The 25,716-nt window shown below is 40.4% G+C and overlaps 1 protein-coding gene and 1 pseudogene across 1 annotated transcript in view; both read right to left on the reverse strand.

Annotated features, from left to right (window-relative positions):
- LOC140531845 (uncharacterized) overlaps positions 1-12,053 on the reverse strand; it is a 38,221-nt gene extending 26,168 nt beyond the window's left edge. The window contains 2 exon segments of the mRNA XM_072650525.1: positions 5,825-6,515; positions 11,996-12,053. Of these exon segments, the coding sequence (XP_072506626.1) occupies positions 5,825-6,515; positions 11,996-12,053 (749 nt within the window).
- LOC140533053 (stonustoxin subunit alpha-like) lies at positions 7,277-25,509 on the reverse strand (annotated as a pseudogene).
- Positions 25,510-25,716: the final 207 nt, after the last annotated feature.

Genomic DNA, 25,716 nt, shown 5'->3' on the forward strand with positions numbered 1-25,716 from the left:
AGAAACTTTGACTTTCAAACACAAGAATCGAGAGAAGCATGAAAAGGTAAACAGAAAAGAGAAATCATGAGGAACTTACTAAAGTTGAACTCTTTACATTCGTACATGAAAAGACTGTATTTACAACTCTTGAGTCTTTTCTTGGCATTAGGGTAGTTGGAAGGATTATATACATATAGACAGAGGGCACAGGGTGAATTGAATAGGTAGGAATGATATCTAAAAATAACTCTAAGGGGTGAGGGGAATATATTGGGAGGAGAAAGGGAGAAACAGAATGGAGAGAATTATCTCACATACAAGAGGCAAGAAAAAGCTTTTTCAATGGAGGGAAAGAGTGGGGAGGGGAGATGGAAAGAATGAACCTTACTGTCATTGTATTTGACTTAAGGAGGGAATGACATGTACATTCAATTTAGTATGAAAATCTATTTTGCACTACAGGAAAGTAGCAGATAAGGGGATAAGGGTGGGGCAGTGGGGGGGGATCTGATAGAAGGGAGGGCAGATGGGAAGAGAGGGTAATTAGAAGTCTGTCTGTGTTCATCCTTCATTTTCGAGAAGACCATGACATCAGAGAAATGATGACATGACTTGCACTTGACTTTGTTTTGAGTGAGAGAGGGCTGTGCAAGGTTCCCAGCCTCACTTCCCCTCCTGGGCCATCTGGATCCAGTGACCAGATATTCATTAGGATGACTGGAGAAGGCCCAGGATGCACTGGGAGACCTTGACCTATAAAGGTACTTAGAGTGAGATAATGTCCATTCAGTGAATAGGCTTCCTTAAGAAGTAAACAGGGAATGGCCCCTTTAACGAACAAAAGAAAGAAAAAAATAAGTAAATGGAGCTGGGAGGGAAAGAACAAGAGTTAACTATTGATAATCATTCTTTTTGGGACACTTCTGGCTTCAGAGAATTAGATGGAAACCCTTTTGAGGAGGGATAGGGTCAAGAGAAAGTAGAAAAATGGGGGCAGGATAGGATGGAGGGAAATATAGTTCATCTTTCACAATATGACTGTTATGGAAGTGTTTTACATAACTACACATGTATAACCTATATTGAATTGCTTGCCTTCTCAGTGGGGATGGGTGAGGATGGAGGAAGGGAGAGAAGTTGGAACTCAAAGTTTTAAACATAAATGTTAAAAATTGTTTTTACATGCAACTGGGAAATAAGACATACAGGTAATGGGGTATAGAAATCTATCTTGTCCTCGCAGAAAATAGAGGGATTGGGGGTATGAGAAAGAAGAGGTATGATAGGAGGGAAGGTAGAATGGGGAAAGTGGTCATCAGAATTCGTGCTGTCTTGGGGCTGGTGGAGGAGAGAGATGGGGAGAAAATTTGGAACTCAAAATCTTGTGGAAGTGTCTGTTGAAAACGAAAAAGAAATAAACAAATAATTTAAACATAAAGACAAAATAAAAAGATAAAAGAACAAAAATGTATTAATCAAAATAAAAATATCTGTTCTGTAAAATCTGAATTCAGTCAAAAGATTGAACTTAATGACCTAGAAGGCCACATGTAGCCTCAAGGCTGCCTGAACTGTCAATCATAGCTGATCATTGAACAGTGTTTCTGTAACTTTGTACAGTGTTCTTCTGGTTCTGCTCACTTCACTCAGTGTCAGTTCCTGTAATCCTTTTGAGGCTTTTCTGAAATCAGCCCACTCATCATTTGTTGTAGCACAATAACATTCCATTACATTCATATACCACAACTTGTTCATCCATTTTCCTCAATTGGTGGACATCCTCTCCATTTCCAATTCTTTGCCACCACAATAAAAGGCTGCTATGAATATTTTTGTCCATGTATATCTTTCCTACTCCCCTTTTGACGTACTGGTGCTATTGCTGGATCAAAGTTTTTTAGCCCTTTGAGCATGGTTCCAAATTGCTGTCCAGAATGGTTGGATCAGTTCACAACTTCATTAACAGTGTGTCAATTTCCCCACATCCTCTCCAACCTTTATCATTTTCCTTTTCTGTCATATTAGCCTATTTTATAGGTGTAAGCGGGTGCCTCAGAGTTATTTTCATGTGCATTCCCTAATCAATAGTGATTCAGAGCATTTTTCATATGACTATAGATAATTTTGATTTCTTTGCCTGAAAACTGCCTGTTCATGTTCTTTGATAATTTGTCAATTAGAGAATGAGTTATATTTTTATAAATGTGAATCAAATCTCTATATATTTTAGCAATGAGGCCTTTTTCAGAGACACTTGCTATAAAAACTATTTTCCAGCCTTCTGGTTTCCTTCTAATCTTGATTGCATTGGTTTTGTTTATGTAAATCATTTTAAATTTAATATAGTCAAAATCATCCACTTTACATCTCATAATGCTTTCTATCTCTTGTTTGGTCATAAATTATTCTATTCTCCAAAGATCTGACAGGTAAACTATTCCTTCCTCTCCTCCTTTGCTTATACTATCACCATTTACGTCTAAATCATGTAGCCATTTTGACCTTACCTTATCTTTGTATATTATGTCAGATGTTGTTCTATACTTAGTTTCTGCCATATTGTTCTTCAGTTTTTCCAGCAGTTTTTGTCAAAGAGTGTGTTCTTATTCAAGAAGCTTGTGTCTTTGTATTATTTATTGAGCAGTACACCACTATAGTCATTTACTACTATGTCTTGTGTACCTAATATGTTCCACTGATCCACCACTCTGTTTCTCAGTCAATACTACAGAGTTTTCATGATTGACATTTGTAATGTAATTTGAGATCTGGCATAGCTATGCTACCTTATTGGTATTTTTTCCCCCTATTAATTCCCTTGATATTCTTGACCTTCTGTTTTGCAGATGAATTTGTTATGTTTTTTTTCTAGTTTTATAAAAATTTTTTTAGTAGTTTGATATGGCACTGAGTAAATAAATTAATTTAGGTAGAATTGACATTTTTATTCCATTGTTTCAGCCTAACCATGAGCAATGGATATTTTCCAAATTTTTTAGATCTGGTTTTATTTGTGTAAAAAGTACCTTGTAATTGTGTTCATATAATTCCTGGCATTGTCTTGGTGACTAATTTGCAAGTATTTATAATGGAATTATAAATGGACTGGAATTTTAAATGGAATTTCTATTTCTATCTCTTGCTGAGGGAGGTTGTTGGTAATATGTAGAAATGCCGATGCTTTATGTGGGTTTATTTTATATCCTGCGACTTTAGCAAAGTTTTTAAAAGATTTTCTAAAAATACCATTATATCAACTGCAAAGAGCAACAGTTTTATTTCCTCATTGCCTATTCTAATTCCTTCACTTTCTTTGTCTTTTCTTATTGGTAAAGGTAACATTTCTAGTACAATATTGAATAGTAATGGTTATAATAGGTATCCTTGTTTCATCCTTGAGCTTAATGGGAAGGTTTCTAGGTTATCCCCATTACATATAATGGCCTTTTTTATGGTCTCTAACCTGGGGATGACTGGAGTCCAACAGAGCATGCTGGAACAGTCAGTTAGGAGAGGCACAGGGCTCTGAAGCATGCAGAAAAAACAACAAAAAAGAAATCAACCAGAGGCACATAGCACTAAATTTATAGAGGCTAGTGGAAAACAGAGGTGTCCACAGGATACCCTTTCCAGAAGGAGGCCAAGGGATGGGCCCTAGAGTTTTCCTCATAAAGAAAGGTGAGCTCAATCAAGGGTGAGTCCAGGAGAATCCAACAGGAACAGGAAGAGTGGGGAGGTTGGACTCTGGAGAAATCTCTGATGGTACCCAGTTCACTTCCACTGGTTTTGGAGAGTCCAATGAGCCAGTTCTGTGTCTAATCCCACTTCAGACACCAATTAATGTTAACCAGAGCAGACCCAGCCTCTAATCTGTGAGTGGTGGGAACCACAGAAAACAGGCCAGAGGCAGGAGACCCAGGACACATATAGAAATTTAATTTTAAAGTGAGGAAACTTATAAGCAGAAATCCTCCTGAGGAGGAGAGCTTCACGTGCTGGAGCAAAGACAGTGCTTACATACATAAAGGTCACAAGGTAGGGGCAGGGGAGGGGTTGGATCACAACACAATGATTCTTAGGTCTTGAGTAGCAGTTCCTGGTGCAGGCTCATGCATGCACAATGCAGGTGTTCCTGGGTCCTGTGGGAACAGTCTCCAAGTTGATAATCTTACAGCAGGGTAGAGAACCAGTTAGTGTGGTGGGGACAGGAGTGCAAGACTTGGTTTGGTTTACTTAGCAGTTATAAGAAACAATGATTGTGAGCATTTCAAGAGGTATAAAGGATGGCCTTAGGCTGCAGCACATTGGTTCTCTTGTCCCTGGGAAAGAGGGGGCAGTGAACATCTGGTGGTGGTCAAAGCAATACATTTTATTAGAGGGTGAGATTATCCGGAGTGCAGAGGCATGTTGTTATTCCAAATTCAGGGCACAGTCGGCTTGCTGGGCCTTTGCTCTGTGAAACATGGTGTCCCCTAAAATCTTGAAAGGTTAAATTTTGGGCATGACTATAACAGAATACTATTATAAGGGAAAATAATCTGTGGTGAACCACAAGGTTCTAAAATAGAAAAAGGAGGCAATAGAGTTGTTGATAAAAACTGCAGGATTCTTTGTATGGGAGACCTCTTTTTTTCTTGAAAACAGAATTTCTTCAGGATAATCAAAGGACTTACATCAATATTATGTCAAATGGGGAACTATGTTTGGTAAAGAGAAGCCAGAGTTGTTAAATAAGAGTATGAAAACTGGGACAATTTAGGGGAATTTTGTATTCTGTCTCTTGGGCTACCTGCAGGTATGTAGTCAGCTTACTGCATGTGACAATCAGTAAACTTCTCACTAACTTGAGATGGTTTCTACATCCTGATTTTTACAACCCATCAATAGTAACTAACAAGTATGGGGTGTAGAGGAGGGATTCTTAGAAGGACTGATAATTCCAGAAGAGAAATAACTAATTCAAGCCTCCAGTAACCAAGGAACTTACAATACTTTTATAAAAACAATATAAACTTGTGAGCCTAAATGGTGACAGTGATAAGGCAACCCATGACTCACAATCTGATCAAACCTCTCCAGGAAGTGCTGTAGAAGATAGAGAACAAGCATCATTAGAGTGGACAGGGATTGTAGGTAGGGAAGTTTTGGGAAGAGATTAAGTGTTTGTAGCTGTTTCTGAAAGAATGAGTATGATAGGAGTGATAGCTAAGGAAAAGGGTTTCCTGGGAGGAAAAAGCATAGAATGGAACTTGGCCACTTAGTTCCTAATTGTACACACTGAATTTTGAATTCTTGGCTTTTCCTGGCTGTTCCCATAGCCTGAACATAAGAAATTAGGAAATTTTATCTGCTACTGTAAATTATCAGGATACATTTTCCTGAAGGACATTACTGTTTAGTGAGGCATGTGATGGACTGGAAAGAACATTAGACGTTGATGTCTGAATCCCTTATTAACCATGTGACCTCTGTTACTTAAAGTCACTGTATCAGGAGCTCTATTGGAGGAAACTAGCTATGAAATGATTCTGGTTGTCAGAAGGGCTGTTTTTTAAGTACAATCACAGCAAATAGTAAAATAATGGGCAAAATAATCGCTGCAACATTAAAAAGTGTACTCTGATTATTTTCTGCCTGACTTCGGGCACCTTGATAGTCTTTCTCGTAAATCATCTTTAATTTTTTTAATGCTTCCTTTTTCTTATCCTTACAGATCCTCTTTTTCTTCTCAAGATTTTCCTTCTGCTTCTCATCCATGTCACTTTCCTCTTTCAGCTTTTTTTCCAATTCTTCCTCTTGCTTCCCATATTTCTGTCTTATTTCTTCTTTCTCTCTCTCAAACTCCTCCTTGTAGCATTGCTGACGAGCCTCAGTGTCTTTCTGGAGGAGATCTTCCACAGATTTATATATATCATTGGTATAGTGGGTGCCCCCATTAGCTTGCACCATTGCCCCAATCATGGCCATCAACTCTGAAACCTGGGCATCTCTCTGGGCTCCACTAGCATTATTGTCAAATGCACAACATCGGTTTTCACACTTCTCCAACAACTTCTGGAAATATGAATCATCAATTGTTCTTACAAAATCCCCTATACTTTCTTCTCCCAGGTCTTCTTTTCGAGTAAATAGAATGATTAAAAACTTCACAGCTTCAGGTCCTAAAATATGATAAAGCCTTTCAATGGCTAACTTCTCCTCCGGGGTGAAACGACTCACTTGCAGCACCAGGAGTAGAGCATGTGGTCCTGGAGAGGATAGTGTCATGAAGCGAGCTATTTCATTCAAGTTGTTTTCCTCCTTACCATCAGTGTCAAAAATGCCTGGAGTATCAACAACAGCAATATCCCTCCCATTCAATGTGGTCCAGGCTTTCCTGCAGACCTTGGTGACTGACCCTCCTGAAGGCTTGGACTCAAACTCTCTCCTGCCCAGGAGGGTGTTTCCTGTTGCACTTTTCCCAGCCCCTGTTTTCCCCACAAGGACAATTCTGAGTTCTGGCTCCCTTGAGCCTCCTCCAGGGTTGTCTGGGTCTGTAGGAAACAAGTAGGAAAGAAGAGTGAATGACTGGATTTTGTAGATAATTGTAATAAAGCCTTTCTCAGAAATCCCAGCATGACAAGGAGGTGACCCTTAGGTTCGTGAAGGCCATGCCAGTGGAGCACTAGCTGAGAAAGATCCTATTAATCTAGACAAGCTTTGAGTATGGCCAACTCAGTATTGTCCTAGTGAAATTCACAGATCCTTGTCAGCAGAAGGAAGGCCATCACCCCCAGGAGCCTGTTGTTTGAGGGATCTTAGGAGATAGCATTTCTCAAATTTATAAAACTGAAAATTCCATCCTTCCTCTGGGGCATATAATGAAGGAATTATTATTGCTTGTTGGAACACACATGCATGAATGTACACATTTATAGATAGCCACATCATACCCAGTTATATTTGTAATTGAAACTTTTTCTCACATTAAGGCCTTTCTGTGATGTCAAAGTTTATTTCTCTCTTTTCTAACAAATCTTAATTCCTATTTCATAGTGAGGATCCCAAAAGAGAAAAGCTATAATCACCTTTGAACTCTGAGTGCAGATAGAAGTACATATTTTTCATTCATTTATCTTGCTTTTTTTTCCAACATGGCTAACATGGCTATAGGATTTGTAAGACTTCTAATGTATAATGCATCTTCTGAAAGGGTTGTGTAAGGGATGGAGGGAGAGTATTTGGTGCTCAAAATAAAAAAAAGAATGAAAAAGTTACAAATGTAATTAGGAAATACTAAACAAAATAAAAAAAATATAAGAAAGGAAGTTTATTTCTCATCCCTTCTAGATTCGCAATTTACAGCTAGAATCCCAGAAAAAAAATACAAACTAATGTGAGCATCTCTATAAATCTCTGATTCCTCCCTTATGAGAACAACTCAAGGCCATTCTCCTGTCACTTGACAGTTAATTGGCAAGTTTCTTTTTATTAATTGTCGATTAGTTTTTGCTATTGCTTCTAAAACCAGTCAAGAAGGTTTCTCCATCATGTTTAATTTACTTCATTGAGGAGTGTCCATCTTGGCTTAGATGGCCCATTATCACCCGATATCACAGATAAGTTTCTCTATAGCTTCCTTGCCAGTCAATCTTGAATAAATCAAGGAATCTTTCAGTTCCTTATGTTTTTCTCCTCAACCAGTTGCTGTGCTCCTATTTTGCCTGCTGACCCAGATCTGGAAACTGAGGTAACAAATAACATCTTAATTCTCATATAGCATCAGCCTGGAATCTCTAACCCTGACCCCTACCCAAATTAGACTACTCTATCAGAGATGAGATCTACATATACATATTTCATATACAATAAAGAGAAACTGAAAAGTCATTTTTGGAACCTCCACACTACCCCAATTCAAATGTAGATTTGGACCATTCTAATCTATAGCGCTGCTGGGCCTTGGGAAACTATATAGGAATAACTTTTAATAAGTCAATTTTGACCACATAAATATTATGGTTGGAATATTTTTCCCCCTTCCTAGTGTGGACACTTGAGTTACCACATAATCACTCATTACCACAAAATGAAGGAAACAGGTAGGGTACCTTGAATACGTCTTCTTCCTTTAAAAAAAAACCCAAAGCAACATTCGTCAAACTCAGGAATCCCTTGTTCTCATTGCTGCCAGTGAGGAGCCCTAGTTGAGTTCTCCCTCTGTCTGCTCAATTAGGGTTTTATAGATAAGTGTCCACCTGAGCCAAGTGAACTATCTAGCACTGGGGATCAGAAATGTGGAATCCTGTGTCTTCGCTGACCTCAAGTAGGTGGGGCCACATTCCAGTCCTATAATGCATGTCCCTCCCCCTATGACAGTGACTAAAGATCTCAGCATATGTATCTGGAAGCCAAAGTGGCAGACAGCACTTCATCTCCCATCCATTATCACTCTGTACCCTTCTCCCCTCTCCCCATCTCAAAAGAAGAGCACATCCCTTACACCCATCAGAAAAGGGAATTTCTATTGTACAGAAGGAGAAACCTGGGAAGCTAACTTAGGAGGAACAGCCAAACCCTCCCCCAACATCGGGAAGGGGCCTTCATGAGAATGTAAGTTTTCCCAATAGAATGTGAGCTTGAGAGCAGAAATTTCTTCTTTCTTTGTATTTGTATCACCCAGCACCAAGCATAGAGTTAGACACTTAGTAAGCACTTAGTAAATACTTCTCATTTGACTGGTTTAATTAACTGAAAATCTCCTTCCCATTTCTAGCCAGCTGTGAAGAATATCCTCTAATAGATCTCTTTTGGAAATATATGTCTCTCATGTGTTTTTGTTCCTTTCTCTTCCTATTACAGATGCTACATTATCACACAATCACTGATTTGGGAAGGCCTTTCCCTCCTGGTGTAATCATTGAAATGGGCGTGAGGAATTGACCCAGTGTCCTCACTTCTAAACCTCCTGAACTCAGAGGGAGCCTCCACTCAGGCTTCTGCTGTGGCCTGAAGTTCCTTGGTAAGGGTAGGGTAGGGCAAGAGAATAACTCAGGGGTTGTTAGGGGTGGGAGTGGAGCCATGAATGGGGAGGAAGAAAGGGATGTATGTTTTTGGGAAAATAACAGGATTTAGTTGGCAGTAGACATCATGCTTCTAGGTTCATGGTATCCTCTTTCCAGAACAGCTCTGCTTACTTTGTTAAATGTTGAGCCACCAGCCTGAAGGAGACTTGGGTCCAGTCAGAGGACCCAGGGTGATGGTGGAGGAGTGGGGAGGTGGGGTTAGGGAAACAGGGCTTCATCAGAATACATACTGAGGGTCCCAAAAACCTTAGTGCAGTTTTAAGCACTGTGCATTGTTAGAGGGCCCAGGGTGGCAGGGGACTACTGGGTCTGGTGGGGAGGGTGGAAGTTGGAGAGGGAAATAGGGCTCCAGCCAACAGAAATAAGCGAACAAGATCTGAGCAAACTGAATTCATAAAATTGATCAAGCAGTAGACTTCAAGGAGAAAAAAAGACAAAAATTAAAGTCTCTGTCCTCAAGGAGAATTCTACCAGATGCAAACATAGAAGAAACAGTTAAGATTGGAAAACTATTCACAGCCTAGATGTTTTAGTGAGCTGCCCACCTTGAGCCTGAATGAGGCATCATGGTGACATGGCAGCTGAAACCCTCCTGGAGTATTAGGTTACTTTAATAGAATCATAGTGACTGAGGTTTCTTATCCAAGATACCAGTTCTGTGCCATACAGTGTCTCTAGTGATACAAGGTATTCAGAAAGACCTGGTGCTTAGAAACTCTCTAGAAGCTTGAGGGAAGCAGTGTGGGATAATGGATGCAGGTCTGCCTTGGAGTCAGGAAGACTTGGGTTCATGTCCCATATGAAGGTAGGTAAAGTCATTAAACCTCAGTGAACTTGCAACAAATCCCTGAATTGTAGGTATCTTTACACTGGGATCCACGGACTTGTGGAGTTATTTTAAAATATACACATTTTGATAATTGCCTTTGAATATAATTGATTTGTTTTGTGATCCCTTTTTTGATTTTATTCTTTTAAAAGTCTTTTGCAGAGGGTGTCTATAGGCTTCATCACACTGTTAAGGGATGTAAGAGAAAAAACAGCAAGAACTCTTGCTCTTAAGGCATAAATTTCTAATGAGTTCCTGCTCTGCACAGGAGTTTCCACTGTGGGGTTTTTCGTGAAATTGTGATAATACTACAGGTGTAGATTTAAAAAAAGCTTAATGTGAGGTCAGGTGTCAAAAAAACTACCAAAATGTCAGAAAATATTAGTAGGGGTACAAGACTTTTATCCTGGGAAGGGACAGTCCTACTCTGCCTCACACTAGGCAGGTCCCATGTGCAGCAGCATGTTCCAATTTGGGCACCACATTTGCAGAAGTTTGCATCATGGGTTTGGGAGCTAGGAGGAGTGTGTAAGGTTGTGTAAGTCCAACCCCTTCATTTGACAGATGAGGAAACTAAGTCTCATAGAGGCTAAATGACTTGCTCAAAGTCATGAAGGTCAAAAGACAGAGCCAGGATTTGACTGGAGGTCCTCTGATTTCTATTCTTTTCTCCTCCTTCAGGACCAGCTAGAGCTCATGCTGAGAAGGAGAGTGAGGAAGGTGATAGGTGTGGAGTTGATGGGCCAGAAGGAAGAATCCAAGTAATGGAGATGTTTAGACTAGGGAAGAGAAGCCTTGGATAGAGCATGGTCAGTGCCCTCAGGTGTCTGGAGAGATATCATAAAGAAAAGGGATTAGTAATCTTGCTTGGTACTAGAGAAGAAAGCTGGTGCCAAAGGTGTAAGTTATAAGGAAATGGATTTCAGCTCCATTAAAAAGAAAGAATGTCCTAACAATTGAAGCTGCCCCTACCATGGAATGGACTGGCAGAGAGTGAGCTCACCATCACTGGAAGTGTCCACAGTTGTTAACCATATCATAAAGGAGATTTGTTCTTCTGGTAAGATGTTGGAAGATAATGTTGCTTCCAACTCCCATGATCCCATGAAGTCCTCAACTGAGAATGTGACCAACATCAGCTATACCATGAGAAATTGCTACTTTCCTGTCAGGAAGAAGTCTCAGGACAGATGGTAATGAGAGAAACAGATGATGGGGAAGTTGTATTGCTTTGAGATTCACAAAGTGCTTTAGAAATATTATCTACTTGGATCCTCACAGCAGTTCTGGAAGACAGGTACTATTATAAGCTCCATTTCACAAATGAAAAACTGAGGCAGCCTGAGGTTGGGATTTGCTCAGCTGCACACAGCTCTTAAGGTTCTGAAGCTGGATTTCACAGGAAGCCTTTTCCCTTCCAGGGTCAGCTCTCTATCCACTGCAACCCCCAGCTGCCTCTGGGAAAATCTTGTGAGGGTGCCTAGAGCCCCGTGCACAGGACAGAGGAATATTTTAACTGCAGTATTCCCATTGCCTTCTAAGAGGTAACCCTACATGTGGAGAAAAGACAGATGTCTCAGGCTCCACAAGGAAATGTTGTAGGGATGAAGTTTGATGCAGCCAGAGGTCAGAAGAGGTGAGGCTCTATGACTCCTTTCAACTCTAGAAAATTTGTATTATACTAAGGAATGTCTTGGAATTCTCAAGTAAAACAATTTAAGATTTCATTTTAAAAATAAATATATGTAAAAGACTGGTTTTTATATGCCTGGAAAAAAAACCACAGCTCAGAAAAATCTGGATAATTATTTTCAACTGGGTATGATTTCCAATGGTAATAATTTCAGGCACTTAACTGAATAACTTGAATTAGTAGATATCTTATCTATCTGACATTCTCCTGGGAGGGGGAGGAGGGAATTTGATTGATCAAAGTACTTTGATCAAACCCCTCCACAATAAATGGACCCTTACAAATTTCAAATGAAGTCTTTCAAATTCTGACCCCTGTAATTTCATTGTGTGATTTGTCCTTCATTCTCTAAGATGACAATGAAATCATGATGACATGGCATGGGCTTGATTTTGATTTCAGTGAGGTAGGGCCATGCAAAGTCACCAGCCACACTTTCTCCTCCACAGGCATCTAGGTTCAGTGGCGTGATATTCATCAGCATGCCTGGAAATGGTCCAGGTTGCAGTGTGGGACACTGACCTTTTTAAGCTAAAATCTTTCCCGAGTTCTCACTTTTAGTGAGTCAATGCCCATTGGAATGGATTATGAAATCAAAGAGAGTCTGCTGATCAACCCCTGCGACACTTTAAATATTACAGCAATAAGAAACATCTCAGTGCATTATAGTTGCTAACAGCCCCTTCCCAGAGACTGCAGCTTCTTCTGTGTTTGAGAGAGTCTTCACTGGGTCACTCCTGTCACTGCTCTCACTTGTCCAGCCACCATCATACATGTGAGAAACTCGGAACCTATACACAGTCTGAGGTGACAGTCCTTCAGTCTCACAGTAAGTCTTGTTATTTCCTGTTCTCTGTTCATGCCATTCTCCTTCCTCCTCCTCACCCATTGCCTCAGTCTCCTCTCTGTACTCTATTCTATATTCCTTGATCTTGACTCCTGCTCCAACAACACTTGGATCCTCCTAGCTCAGGGACACAGTCTATGGTCCCAGCACAACAGCTTTTGGCTTCCTAGGAGGGCAGGTCGGGGGAAGTGTCCTCACAGCAAGACTCACATCACTGCTCTCACTGAGCCCTAGATCATATACCTCAGCAAACCGGAACACATACTCTGTGCTAGCATCAAGGCCACTCACTTTGAAGACCTCTGGCTTTCCAGACACAGGGATGGTGGTCCACTCCTCTTTCCCTACAACCTGGTATTCTACCTGATAGCCATTGATCCTCTGCTCCCTCCCAGATGTTGGAATCAGTGTGAGAATTACACAATCATGTGTGACCTCACCAATCTGGGGAGGGGGAGGTTTGACTGGTAGCTCAAAGTTGGTGCTGACCAGCAGTCCCTTTTCATAGAGATAAATGGAAACACCCTTGTTCTCCTTGTTTGGAACAGATGCCACAATGAACTGAATATTTTCAGTGGAATGATTGGCTTTGGCACACATTGAAAAGGATTCTGCCAATTGTCTTGCTTTTCTCCTTGTCTGGCTATCCTCCAGCCATAAGGAATATGTCTTCTGCTCAAAGTCAGGACTGTATGATGCTGAATTCCGTAGCCACTGTTTCCAATCTGCTAAGTAGGGTTCCTCCTGTAAAGAGGTGAATGCAAACACTAGGACAAATCTGTGGGGATAGCTTAGTACCATACTGTCCAACTCATTCTCGTCAGTTATGACTGGCACCTCCTTCAGAAGGGTGAGGTAAGAATTTACCACCTTCATCTCCTGGAACTATGAGAGCCTCCTAGTGCTGAATGAGGACTGGTTTTCCCTGGTTAAAATCCTGGTTAGCTCCTCTTCCTCTGCTCTGCCTGCCCTGATCTCAGGTAAGACCTTGGCTATTTCCTTCTGTAACAGCTGTCTGTGCTGCTTATTTAGCTCTTGGAATAGCCTGATCTTTTCCCTGGCTGTACTTCAAACTGAGAATCCTGGTACCTTCAACATATCATTACACCTGTTGTCACACTTAGATAACTTCTCCAGAGTGTTCTGGGCATCGCACATCAAGCTAATGCTGATCCCTCGAGCCAGCGCGGCTGCCTTGGAGCTCAGCTTCTCCAGAGGGTAGAGCCATACTAGGAGGGGCACCCCACGGGCCCTAAGCAGCTTAGGAAGGGAGGTATAGACTTTTACTGCATCTTCATAAGTCACTGGGTTGGTCTGAAGGACAAAATCCCCATAAAACTTGCACCTGAATTCTTTGGTTGACTTTTTCTGCCTATCTTCTCTTTTCATCTTTCTACCCACTTTTCCTGATACTTGAGGAATCTTTTTTACTTCAGCCTTTAGTGTTCCTTCTATATCTTCAACATTTTCATTGGTGGAAACTTTCTGATCAAACACAAAGAAAGCCTGGGCCCCATAGATCGCTGCAGTGACCACGTGGGTGGCTCTTCCATTATCAAACACATCAGGGTAAGCAATATTCTGATATCCTAGGTGGTTCATTGTGAGGTGGGAATACTGTGTAGTCATACTGTACTTGAGAGTGATCCGAGCGTGATGTTGGGATGTCTTGATGTCATTAAATACTTGGCAGAGCCTCCTATTTCAACTAATCCCCCAGGACACTTGCTTTCAGCTCTGCAGGGATATTCATGACCTTGGCCTTCTCAACCATAGAGTCAGAGGTGATGATGTCAAAGTCAGTCTTGCACTGCTCCTCTGTGACCACATTTTTCTGGAGGCTTTCCCTGTTCCACAAGGTGATGCCTAGAATGGGACATAGCCATTAGGTAGTACATCACAGATTGCAGATGGACCACATTCTGTCACTTTAGGGTGTTCATTTCAGCAGGGACAGTTGAGCCTGGGAGGCAGTTGGTGGAAGGAGGGTAGGCAGGGCAAGAGTCCCAGATGGCAGAAGTGGAGAAAATCCCTCTCCTGATCTGGGAAGAACTTTTCTATGCTTCTGGAACTCCCTTGTTCCCCTGAGCCTACTGATAGGGAGAATCCTTCCAAAACCTCTCCCTTCTCTGAACTCCTGAACCTGGATCCTCATTCTTCTCACCCAACAGCCCTAGTACACACTTAACTCCTCAGTTTCTTCCACAGGTAGGGAAGCATTTCCTCGTCCCATCCTGTGGACTGCATCCTGAAACATGACCCAGGTGATATAGGTTTCACAGTGTTTACAAAGCATTTTCCTCCCAACAGTCCTATGCATTAAGTAGTGTTGTCATCACTAGCCCCATTTTCCAGACTATGTGAGACTCAGAGAGATATTGGTTAACTTTTTGGAGAACATAGAACTAGTCAGGGTCAAAGCAGGGTCCTGCTCTCCTGACTCCAAGAGTAGCCTACATAATGCCTCCCCTAGATAGAGAAGAGGAGATGACCTAGAGTGAGGTCAGTGCCTGGTGAGTGGAGGAGGAATGTTGCATGTATCTAGCACTTTTGTCAGTTAGCTGAGGGTGCAATGTTTGGAATATCCTCTGAGACAGAAAAGCAGTCGTTATGTCTGTGAAGAATTACACTTCCTTTTGGGTTGTCTTGGCTAGGCCACTTGCTTTGAGACATTTTATGCTGCTAACTAATAATAATAGTAGTCACTAGCATTAATACAGTACTTTAATATTTGCAGAACATTGGGGATGGGCTGAGCTAGTTGTAGTGTATGGTTGGAATTGTGTACTATTGTGCTAATAGAAAGGAGGAGCAGGATGCTTCCAGAAGAACCTGTAAATGCTTACATGAACTGCTGCTATTTTTGTTCCATTTTTTGTCTATTTTCTTTCACAACATGAGTAACACAGACATGTTTTCTATGACTGCAGATATAGGATCTAGGTGAAAAACAAGGGTGAAAAAACCATACAATCTTTCTAGGGGGACAAAGACCAAAACATGAATACCAAAGAGGTCAGTAGTAAGACTGTACTTCCATCTGAAACTTCAGAAGGCACTACAAACTGTTTGCATGCACAAAAAGCTCTCCTGGAACAGCTGAAGAAGGAAATAGAAGAAAAACTGGCCAATGATTTTAAAAATATGAAAAAAGAAATCACTGATGAGAACATCTCTTTAAAAAAGAAAATTGAACAAATGGAAAAAGAAACAAAATACCTCCCTGGGAAAATTGGACAAATGGAAAAGGAAGTTCAAAAACAAACTGGAGAAAATAATTCCTTAAAAGGAATAATTGGACAGATGGAAAAAGAGATGCAAATGTTAACTGAAGAAAACAATTTGATAAAAATTAGAATTGGGCAAGTAGGAACTAATGATTCTATGAGACAGCAAGGATCAATCAAACAAAACCTAAGAATGAAATGATAGAAGAAAATGTAAAATACCTAACTGGAAAAAAAAACTGACCTGGAAAAGAGATCCAGGAGAGAAAATTTAAGAATTATTGGCCTGCCAGAAAGCCATGATAAAAAATCTTCCAGTTTCTTACAGGCAATCATCAAGGAAAACTCCCCAGATGTGCTAGATTCACAGGGCAAAATAGTCATTGAAAGAAACCACCGTTCACCTCCTGAAAGGGATCCCAAACTAAAAACACCAGAAAATATTGTTGCCAAATTCCAGAACCATCAAGTGAAGGAGAAAATACTAAGCAGTATCTACCTAAAACCTTCAGCAAGCCTTATATGCAATGAGGATAAGCTAGATGCATTTCCAATAAAATCAGAGGTAAAACAAGAATGTCCATTATCACCAGTAGTATTCAATATGGTACTAGAAATGTTAGCTGTAGCAATTAGACAAGATAAAGAAATTGAAGGAATAAGAATAGGCAAAGAAGAAACTAAGTTACCACTCTTTGCAGATGATATGATGATATACTTAGAGAATCCCAGAGAATAAAGTAAAGAGCTACTTGAAATAATAAACAACTTTGGCAAAGTTGCAGGTTACAAAATAAACCCGCACAAATCTTCTGCATTGCTATATATTAGTAACAAAGTCCAACAGCAAGAGATAGAAAGAGCAATCCCATTTCAAGTTAGGGTAGACACTATCAAATATTTGGGAGTTTATCTGCCAAAACAAACCCAGGGACTATCTGAACACAATTACAAGACACTTTTCACACAAATAAAGTCAAATCTAAGGAAGTGGAAAAACATCAGTTGCTCATGGGTAGGCCAAGTCAATATAATTAAAATGCCCATTCTCCCTAAATTAATTTACTTATTTAGTGCCATACCAATTAACTATCAGATAATTATTTTCCAGAGCTGGATAAAAGTGCCCTCTCTTGACATCTGGAACAAGGCCTTGCATTCAAAAGAGTAATTACCAGGGATGGAGGTATCTGAGTGACAGTCATACAGTGTTCCCAGATGTAAGGGTCGACCAAGAGCTGGGATCTCCATTGTGGTTTTTGAGGTCAGGCTGCTTGGAAGTTCTTTCCCTGCCATTTTCCTAAGGAAAGAAAATTGAAGTCTAGGGTAGTTATCACTTTCCAGGAGGCCCCAACCATAAATGGCCCATTGCTCAGTGACTAAGCTCCCCCCATCTCTGTTAGCCAAAATTCCTGCAGTAGATAGTGGCTGTCCTGGGATGGAAAGACATCACACTCGTATGGAGGCCACAAAGGAGTCAGACAGCATGGACTGAGTTGCTCAGCTTAGATAGAATCTTGTTAAAGAAGTAGGAGAGGGCAGAGGCAGAGCTAGAGAGTAATCAGAGGGATTAGTTTGTTTGAGGGGAATAAGTACTTATGTGCCACTAGAAGGTTTGCAAAGCACTTTACTCATATTATGTGGTTTGGTCCTCACAACAACCCTGGATGGTAGGTGCTGCTATTATCTCCAATTAACAGTTGAGGGAACTAGGCAAACTAAGGCCCAAGGACTTGCCTGGGGTCACACAGCTAGGTAGTGTCTGTGGTTCAATTTGAGTCTGGTCTTCCTGACTCCAGGTTTAGCATTGTACCACCCAGCTCCTTGTAGTGTGAGGGGAGATACAAAGGGTGAGTTGGGTTCACTTTAAAAGGGGAAGGAGGCTATGTTTTGTGGAATCAGCCTTGAACCCTGGCCTTGGCTTAGGGCCAGAGTCATCAAGACAATCTATGGGGAAATGGCAGAGAGATAATCCTAGTATTATCTGTTATTTCTGTCCTACTAATGTTTTTTGAAAAGCTGATCATCACCTACCCAATGAAACTGAGTGTAGTACTTCAGGAGGAAAAATGATATTCAAAGACATAGAGGACTTGCAAACATTCTTGATGAAAAGAGCAGAGCTGAATAGAAAATTTGACTTTCAAATACAAGAATGAAGAGAAACATGAAAAGCTGAACAAAAAGGGGAAATCATAAGGGACTTATTAAAGTTGAACTGCTTATATTCCTACATGGAAAGATATTTGTAGCTCATGAGACCTTTATAAGTATTTGGGTAGTTGAAGGGATTATATATAAATATGTATGTATATACACACACATATATATATACACATATACATATATATGCGTGTATGCATATGTATATTTGTGAATATATATACACATACATATACACACACACCCACTCACATATATACATACATACATATATATATTTATGCATTTATATGTATATTATATGTATGTATACAGAGATATATATAGATATATATATCTATACAGAGTGAGTTGAACATGATGTGATGATATTTAAAAAATAAAATTAAGAGTTCTGAGAGGCATATATTGGGAGACATCAAAATGGAGAGATAGAATAAGGTAAATTATCTCACATAAAAGAGGCAAGCAAGAGCTTTTACAATGAAGCAGAAGCGCTGGGAGGTGACAGGTAAGGAATGAACCTTACTCTCCTTGGATTTGGCTTAAAGAGGCAATAACATTCACACTCAATTGGGTATCTTACCCTCTAGGAGAAAAGGGGGAATGGGATAAAAGTGGGGAATGATAGAAGGGTGGGCAGATGGGGGGAAGGGATAGTCAAAAGGAAACATTTTGGCAAAGGGACAGGTTCAAAGGAGAGAATAGAATAAATTGGGGGGGGGGGTTGGAATGGGATGGAGGGAAATATAGTTAGTCTTTCACAACATGACTGTTATGGAAGTGTTTTGCATAACTACACATGTATAACCTATGTCAAATTACTTGCCTTCTCAATGAAGGTGGGTAAGGAGGGAAGAAGGGAGAGAATTTGGAACTCAAAGTTTCAAAAATAAATGTTGAAAATTGTTTTTACATGCAACTGGGAAATAAGATACACAGGCAATTGGGTATAGAAATCTATCCTGCCCTACAAGAAAGTAAGGGGGAAGTGGGTCACAGGGGGTGTGGTGGGGTGTTAGAAGAGAGGTCAGACTGGGGGAAGGGATATTCAAAATGCATGCCATCTTGGAGCGGAGAGGAAGGGAGAGATGGGGAGAAAATTTGGAATTCAAAATCTTATAGAAACGAATGTTGAAAAACAAATATAAATGAATTGATTTTAGAAATTAAAAAATAGAAAATTCAGAGCCAAGAAACAAATTGAAAACCATCCAATCCTCTAATTTATTGCTATGGATGAGGAAAGCAAGGCTCAGTTAGGTGAGATGACTTGTCTAAGGTCACACAGGTAGTTACTGTGCAGAGTCTAGAAAACTGAGTGCTCTGGGTCCTCTACCTCCCTTTACAATATTCCTTGAAAATATGCATAATAAAAAATTTGACTATATCTAGCTGTGTGTCTCATTCTATGTATTCAGTCCATCATCTGTCAGGAGCTTGGCAGCCTTCTTCATTGCAATGTCTTAGAATCATGATTAGTCATTTCATTATTTGATGGTTTTGTCTTATAAAGGTCTTTATTGTGTAGAGATTATGGTATATTAATGGGATGGAGTATGTGTCAAAAGAAGCAGGAAAGGGGATGGTTTCAGAGAAATTCAGGAAGGCTGGTATGAACTGATATAGAGTGAAACAGATGCAATAGAAAAAATTCGACACCATCAAGAATTATAAATAGGATATAAATATTTTGCCTGGGTGTTCAAATAAGTTAACATTTGCTTTAATTAAATACCTTACCTCTTGATCTACTAAAATAATAATTTAAAAAATGCATCACTGTATGTGATTTTTTCTAATAGGAACATTTATATTCATGGTCTCTTTAAAATGAAGAGATTACTAATATGATTATTTTATAAAAGAAAATACATGAAAAGGCCATATGTAGCCTATTGTACTTAAAAGTCAATGTCAATTTATCACCTCTTTAGAAAGCACTCTGTTGGGGACACATTTTATTTTTCCACTTCCTTACCATGTCTAACATTTCTCAATAAAATTCATTTTATATTTCCTCAAACTATTTAGTTTCACCAAGCAGAAGAACATTCAGTAAAAAGAAAAAATTTTAGAAAGGTCCAATCAAATCCAATTTGGAACAAGGTTTTATACTAAAATATAAAGATAGGCATTACTGAGGATTTTCATGGAGGAAATGAGATATACATTTTGCAGATGCACTTGGTATAGTGGACAAAAGGGTTGAATTTGGGCAGGAAGAGCTCAGTTTGGACCTGGCTCTGACTTTTCAGAACTGTATGACAGTATACACATGTATGTTTTCTGAGTTTCATTTTACTTATAAGATAGGGATAATAGTTCCTTATATTATACATGTCTAAAATCATCACTAAGAGTTTGTTTTATTTTGTTAAGGTCAAACAGCAAATAAAAGAGCTTAAATTTTCTTCCAAGTTCTCAAAAACCAAATCTAATACTTTTGAAATTGTAAGATAAATAGTTTCTTAAAGGGAAATTTTAAGGTTTAAATGAGATAAGGAATACAAAATCTGTTGCAAACTTTTTGAAACCTGCGAGTTTGTAAAAGGAATATGGTTACAGGCATGGTACATGTTCAATTGAACATGCATTCTACTTGATTCTCATGTTTTTCAGGGAATATAACCATATTGCTAGATGTTAAAGACAAGATTTTGGATAATCTAAAGTAGAAGTGTACAACCTTTCAGGTACTGTTTTTTGTGCTGTTTTCAAGAAGAAGTAATTCATATTTTCAAACTGTATCACATTTTGGGATTTTTTTTTTCATTACACAGCTAGTATGTGTATTTCCCATGTCATCAATTAACTTTTTTGGATCTTCATTGGTTGTTACATAGATTTTATATTTCAATGTATTGTGAAAAATAGTGATTCTGTATATCTACCTCCTTCATAATATCACAGTTTGATGAAATACCCACTCAGCCGTTGTCTTTCTAGAATAAAATTTATGATCTTCCTAAGAAAAAGAAAATCTGATCTTCAGCTTGAGCAAAATTAAAAGAGCTCCCCAAATACTCAGTTCTTCTGAGTCACCAAATCCTTGCATCCAGACCCTGGAGCCATGAAATTCTTTTGAGCAGAGTTGTTCTAGGCTGAGAGCCAGGATTCCCTATTTCAACTGAGGGTCCGTCTACGCAAGCCATGGTGGTTTATGGAGGGGAATGGAGGGGACTGGAGGGATCAGTAGATGAGTGACTGCTAGCCTCTGAACTGGAGCTGCTGCCTTTGAAAGATCTGCCTTTGATTCCAAATGATTTTCAAGCTGCCTCTGACTAGCAGCCTGACGACCTTTACTTTCTTCCCCTAACTCAAAGTCAGAGATTTTGCCTAGTACCAAGAGATTCTTCTTCAGGATTTTACCTTGTCATGTCAATGATAAGGCCCCCTGGGGCAGCCACCATCCAAGCCCTGACAGCAGGGTGCTGCTGGGCTACTGCTTCTGAGTCTGTCACTCATTTGATTGCAGAGCAGGTTGGAGAGTGGGCCCACTCTCATCATATTCCCTGGGCTCTCCCTCTCCTCTCCCACTCTTGGGCAACTGGCACTGGTGAATGCAGGAATGGTCTTTAAAGCATCACTTCCATCATCATCCCCATGACAATCAGCATTATGCGTCTCAGCTTTGAGAAGCTGTATGTTTGATAAATCAGCACAGTCCTAAGTAGGGGATGGGCTCCTTAAGTAGGTCCTCAGAGCTGGCCTTAGTGAACTCTCTCTTCCCTAGAAAGATGGATCATTCTTACAGTTGGGCCTAGTTGACCTCCTGCAGCCCTGCCTTATCCCATATCCTGTAGGCAGTCTCCTGGGTCTTGACTTTTTTGCTTCCTCAGAAGGGTCTATACAACCCAAGAAAGTGGTTAGGACCCTCTCAAATGTGAGGATTCCTTTCCCCAAGGACCGTTCAGCTAGATACTCCTTACAAAGAGTTTGAGAGATCAAGATGTACACATAGTAGGAAATGTTTTGCTTTTTAATGCTATGGGAAAGGGGAAACTCTTTTATTCAATTATGGGCAAAGTCAATTCACCTGAAATAAAGAGGCTCCCTTAGCTAAAATGGTGGCAATACTGCATCCCTGGATGCAGGTAAAAGGGAGCTTTCATCAAGGCTCCAGAGAAGAAGGGGGCAGCCCCTCAGGAAAGCCTTCAAGACAAGGGCAAAAATGTGGTGTCCTTGCCCATTTGGGGCTTGTAGTGAGACAGGAATTTGGGATGGTTGCCTAGGAATCACTGAGTGAGTAGTGTTAAAAGGTAATTGTAGAACGAGTCTAAATAGGCGACTCCTACTGTAATGTCCTTCCTCTCCTCTTTATACTTTCTTCAATGGTGTCTGAGTCTTCATGACCCCATTTGGGGTTTTCTTGGCAAAGTTACTGGAGGAGTTTGCCATTTCACACAGTCTTTAAGTATCTGAGGACAGATTTGAACTCAAGAGTATGAGTCTTCCTGACTCCTGACCTGGCACACTGTCCAGTGCACCACCGACTTTCTGTGCCTCTTTTAATAGAGCCCTCTAGAAGTTTTTCTGTCAGTTCAGCATTTCTCCTGAACTAATTTCTCACTTCTGGACTCACAGAGTCTCCCCTTCCTCACCATCCCACTCTTGGCAGCCATCTTGAGTTGGTAGCTGGTTCTTGTTTCTGCTGTCAGAGATCCCACTTGTTGAAAATATTTTTGCTCTGGGTCTATGGCTTCTCTCTTTCTATGATTTCTTAAAGAGTCTGTGTCTCTGCTCCCTCAAGTATCTCTGGGATTCTCTTGGGCTGACTCTCCAGCTGCTGGATAGAGTGTCTGCTGCTGTATAACGGACAATTTGGCCAGGAGTGGGGAGGAGGAGGGTTGGGTTGTGAGCTCTAGAGTTTAATCTTTCTTTCCTTCGGGGGTCGTATTCCATGATGTGACGTCAGATTGGCCTGGCTCCTGCTGCCTTGATTGTTGGTAGTCTTAAATATTTAGAACTATTTATGGAAGGACTAGGTATGTCTCCTGAATGACACAAGGATTTTCAAATAGTTTTTGTTTTGCTCAAATTTTTGCTACATGTCCAAAAGTACTTCAATCATTGACAAGTAGAAATAATAGTTTTACTGTGAAGTAAAAATGTTCGTCCTCCTATCTATATTTTGTTTGTCTTGGCAATAAAAATAAATGCTTTTCTTCACCTGTGGATTCTTAATCCTTTCTTTCTTCATTCCAATTCCAGGAAAAAAAGTATTTACTCTTGTGAAATAAATAATTCCAGAAGGCATAATGTTGTTACTGCTTCTTACCACATTGATACCTAATCTTTTGCGCTTCTCTCCAGTGATTACCTCCCCTGAGGTCAGGGAGGAGGAGCTAAAGCCTCCCTGTCTTTCATCTGCAGAGGCAGATTGGCTGAGCAGGCAGCTGGGGCTGGGTCCAAGTGTTCCTCCTCACCCCTGACATTTAGCCACCTCCTCCATGCCATGTCCTGGCATCATTCCCTTCTCTCATCTGCACCTGCTTATCATTAAGTACTGGCCTGCCAAGTGCTGCTGCTGAGCCTGACCCTATGCTTGAGTATAATAATAAAACTTACATTTTTACCTCTGCAGTATCTGCGTTATGCTAAAAGTGTATTTGAGAGCAGGTGCACACACCAGGAACTCAGAAAGGAGATATTTCTTCCATAACTCATCATGATCCTGTTGAGAATTTAGGCATTTGAAAGCGTGTTTGCAATGCAACGTTTAAACCTTGCTTGCTTTTTGGGTACATGTGCAAACAACCTGCAGGAAATGTCAGTCTGGAAATAAGCCTTGCTCATCCAAATTGTTGTCTTGAACAAAAATATCAGTCCAAGCAGATGATCATTAAATAAGGTGAGGCATTTTATTCATGCAACCAGGCAAACCTGTTTTCCACACATATCTCCTTCACTGTCCCTGAAATTCTCTCCTTGGCAGGTTGTCCTTTTTGGTTAAGCATTGCCTCCTCATTGAGGAGGAATGGTTTATGGGCAGGATAATACCCTGCAACACTAATACTTCTGTAGGAGTTATCTGTGATTTTTTAGACAACTTTACTCTCTGCCAGGAGACATAGGGCAGCATTGGGCCCTGGACTCCTGGTGAAGAAGGGATAATTTCCTGGCCAAAGGTCATGGAGCAAAGTACAGAAAAAATAAGTTGGGCGTAACAAAGGTAAATTGTGCAGACATCTGTTTCTGTGGTGCAGTGACTCTGCTGGGCAAATGACACTGTATAGTCAGATAATTTCCTCAGTGCCTACTCTCCAGTCTCCGTGATTGTGAAAAATCTATACAAGAATTCAAATCATAAACCATAGCCAGATTTTTAGAGCTTTCTAGAAAATTTCACATTTGGTGTTGGGGATCTAGTGAGAGTTGGTTCCAGCATGCACCTCTGCCAAGCACAAAGTGAACTCTTAGTAAAAGCTTTATCTAAGTCAATTTCTGATAAACCAGTTCATAGTACAGTGTCAATGATTTCAAACAGTTTGTTTTAGGATACTTCTCATCCTAGAAGAGGATTTACTTAGACTTCCTTTTAGAAAAGCTTCTTTTTTCAGTGCGTATGGGGCAATTGGAGGATGGAAAGAAATGGCCAGACCACCCACCAGGAAGGTCAGAGTAAGGAAGGACAACATGAGCTGACATTCTGCTTTCCTTTTGGGGAAGGTTCCTTTAGGGTGGGAATGTAGTCAAAGGATACCTGGAGAAAGCAATGCTTTCCTCAAAGAAATATATGTCTCCTGGTGAGATAGGGATCTAGAACAGGTTTTGGGAGCAGAAAAGGCAAGAGGAGAGGATTTTTGGGAAACTTATGCCTTTCAACTACAAAACTCAGGACACCTCTTTTCTGAGTAAGTGTGATGCTGGTTTTCCATTTTGGGGTCATGACTTTGTCTGTGGGTCCCTGGATCCTCACTAGTAACCCCAAACTTAATCAATAATAATACTTACCTGAGTGTATGGGCAAGAGACTGGTTTGTTCCTTCCTTGAGATGTGCTGATCCAGTACTGATTTCTTCTTCTGTCACCTACCTCCCCTCACTCACAAAATTGTCAAAGTGTGAAATGACAGTCATTCACCTGAGAAAGATTGTGCTCTGGGAGCCAAACATGGGGTTCTTCCAGGAATGGAGACTCAACCAGTACACATAACCAGTACCTTCTCTCAAGAGGAACGAAAGCTAAGGTTTTAAGCAAGCAGAGAAATACAGTAGACAGAAATGGGAAGATTTGCCCTCTAGATAGAACAGGAAGCCCACCCTTCAAAAGAGAAACTACCAACTCTCACCTGGTCAATCTGAGTACTGTGGTTTCACCAAAATGAACAGCTTTCTCTCTCCTTCTCACAGAGCTGAGTTTTGTGGTCAATGTTGGTGTGGGGTGTGCCTGGATCCTCCAGAGTGTGAGCAATGGAAGGCAGATTGAAAAGCAAATGAACTGTTAGAAAATGAAAGTAATCTGGCCCAGGGACAGCCCATTTCCTGAAAATGGGGACAGTTAGAAGAATTGTCCAAGGTACCCTGACTGGCCACCTGATGGGTTTCCTAAGCTGAGGAAGCAGAAAAAAGTGAACTTAATTGGACACCAAATCACTCTTCTGGACTAAGAATATACCAGCTCTTTTAATTAGTAGAGCTGTGGATTAACTAGACCTATCCTCATTCTATCTCCCTTGGTGCTTACCCCAGTTTGGACTGTTTCCTACTTGTTCCCTGGACCATTATATTCAAGTTCCTCCTTCCTCTCCCACTAAAACCTTCTGATAAGTGAGCCTTCTTCTTTCTCTCACCCTGCAAGCTACACTGTCCCTTTAAGGGCCTTTTCACCTGGAACACTTCTGTGAGGAAAAAGAAGAAAGTTTTAAAATTTTTTCCCCCAATTTATTTGTTTATGGTTAGTTTTCC

Source organism: Notamacropus eugenii, chromosome 3 (genome assembly GCF_028372415.1).
Source record: "Notamacropus eugenii isolate mMacEug1 chromosome 3, mMacEug1.pri_v2, whole genome shotgun sequence".
Lineage (NCBI taxonomy): Eukaryota > Metazoa > Chordata > Mammalia > Diprotodontia > Macropodidae > Notamacropus > Notamacropus eugenii.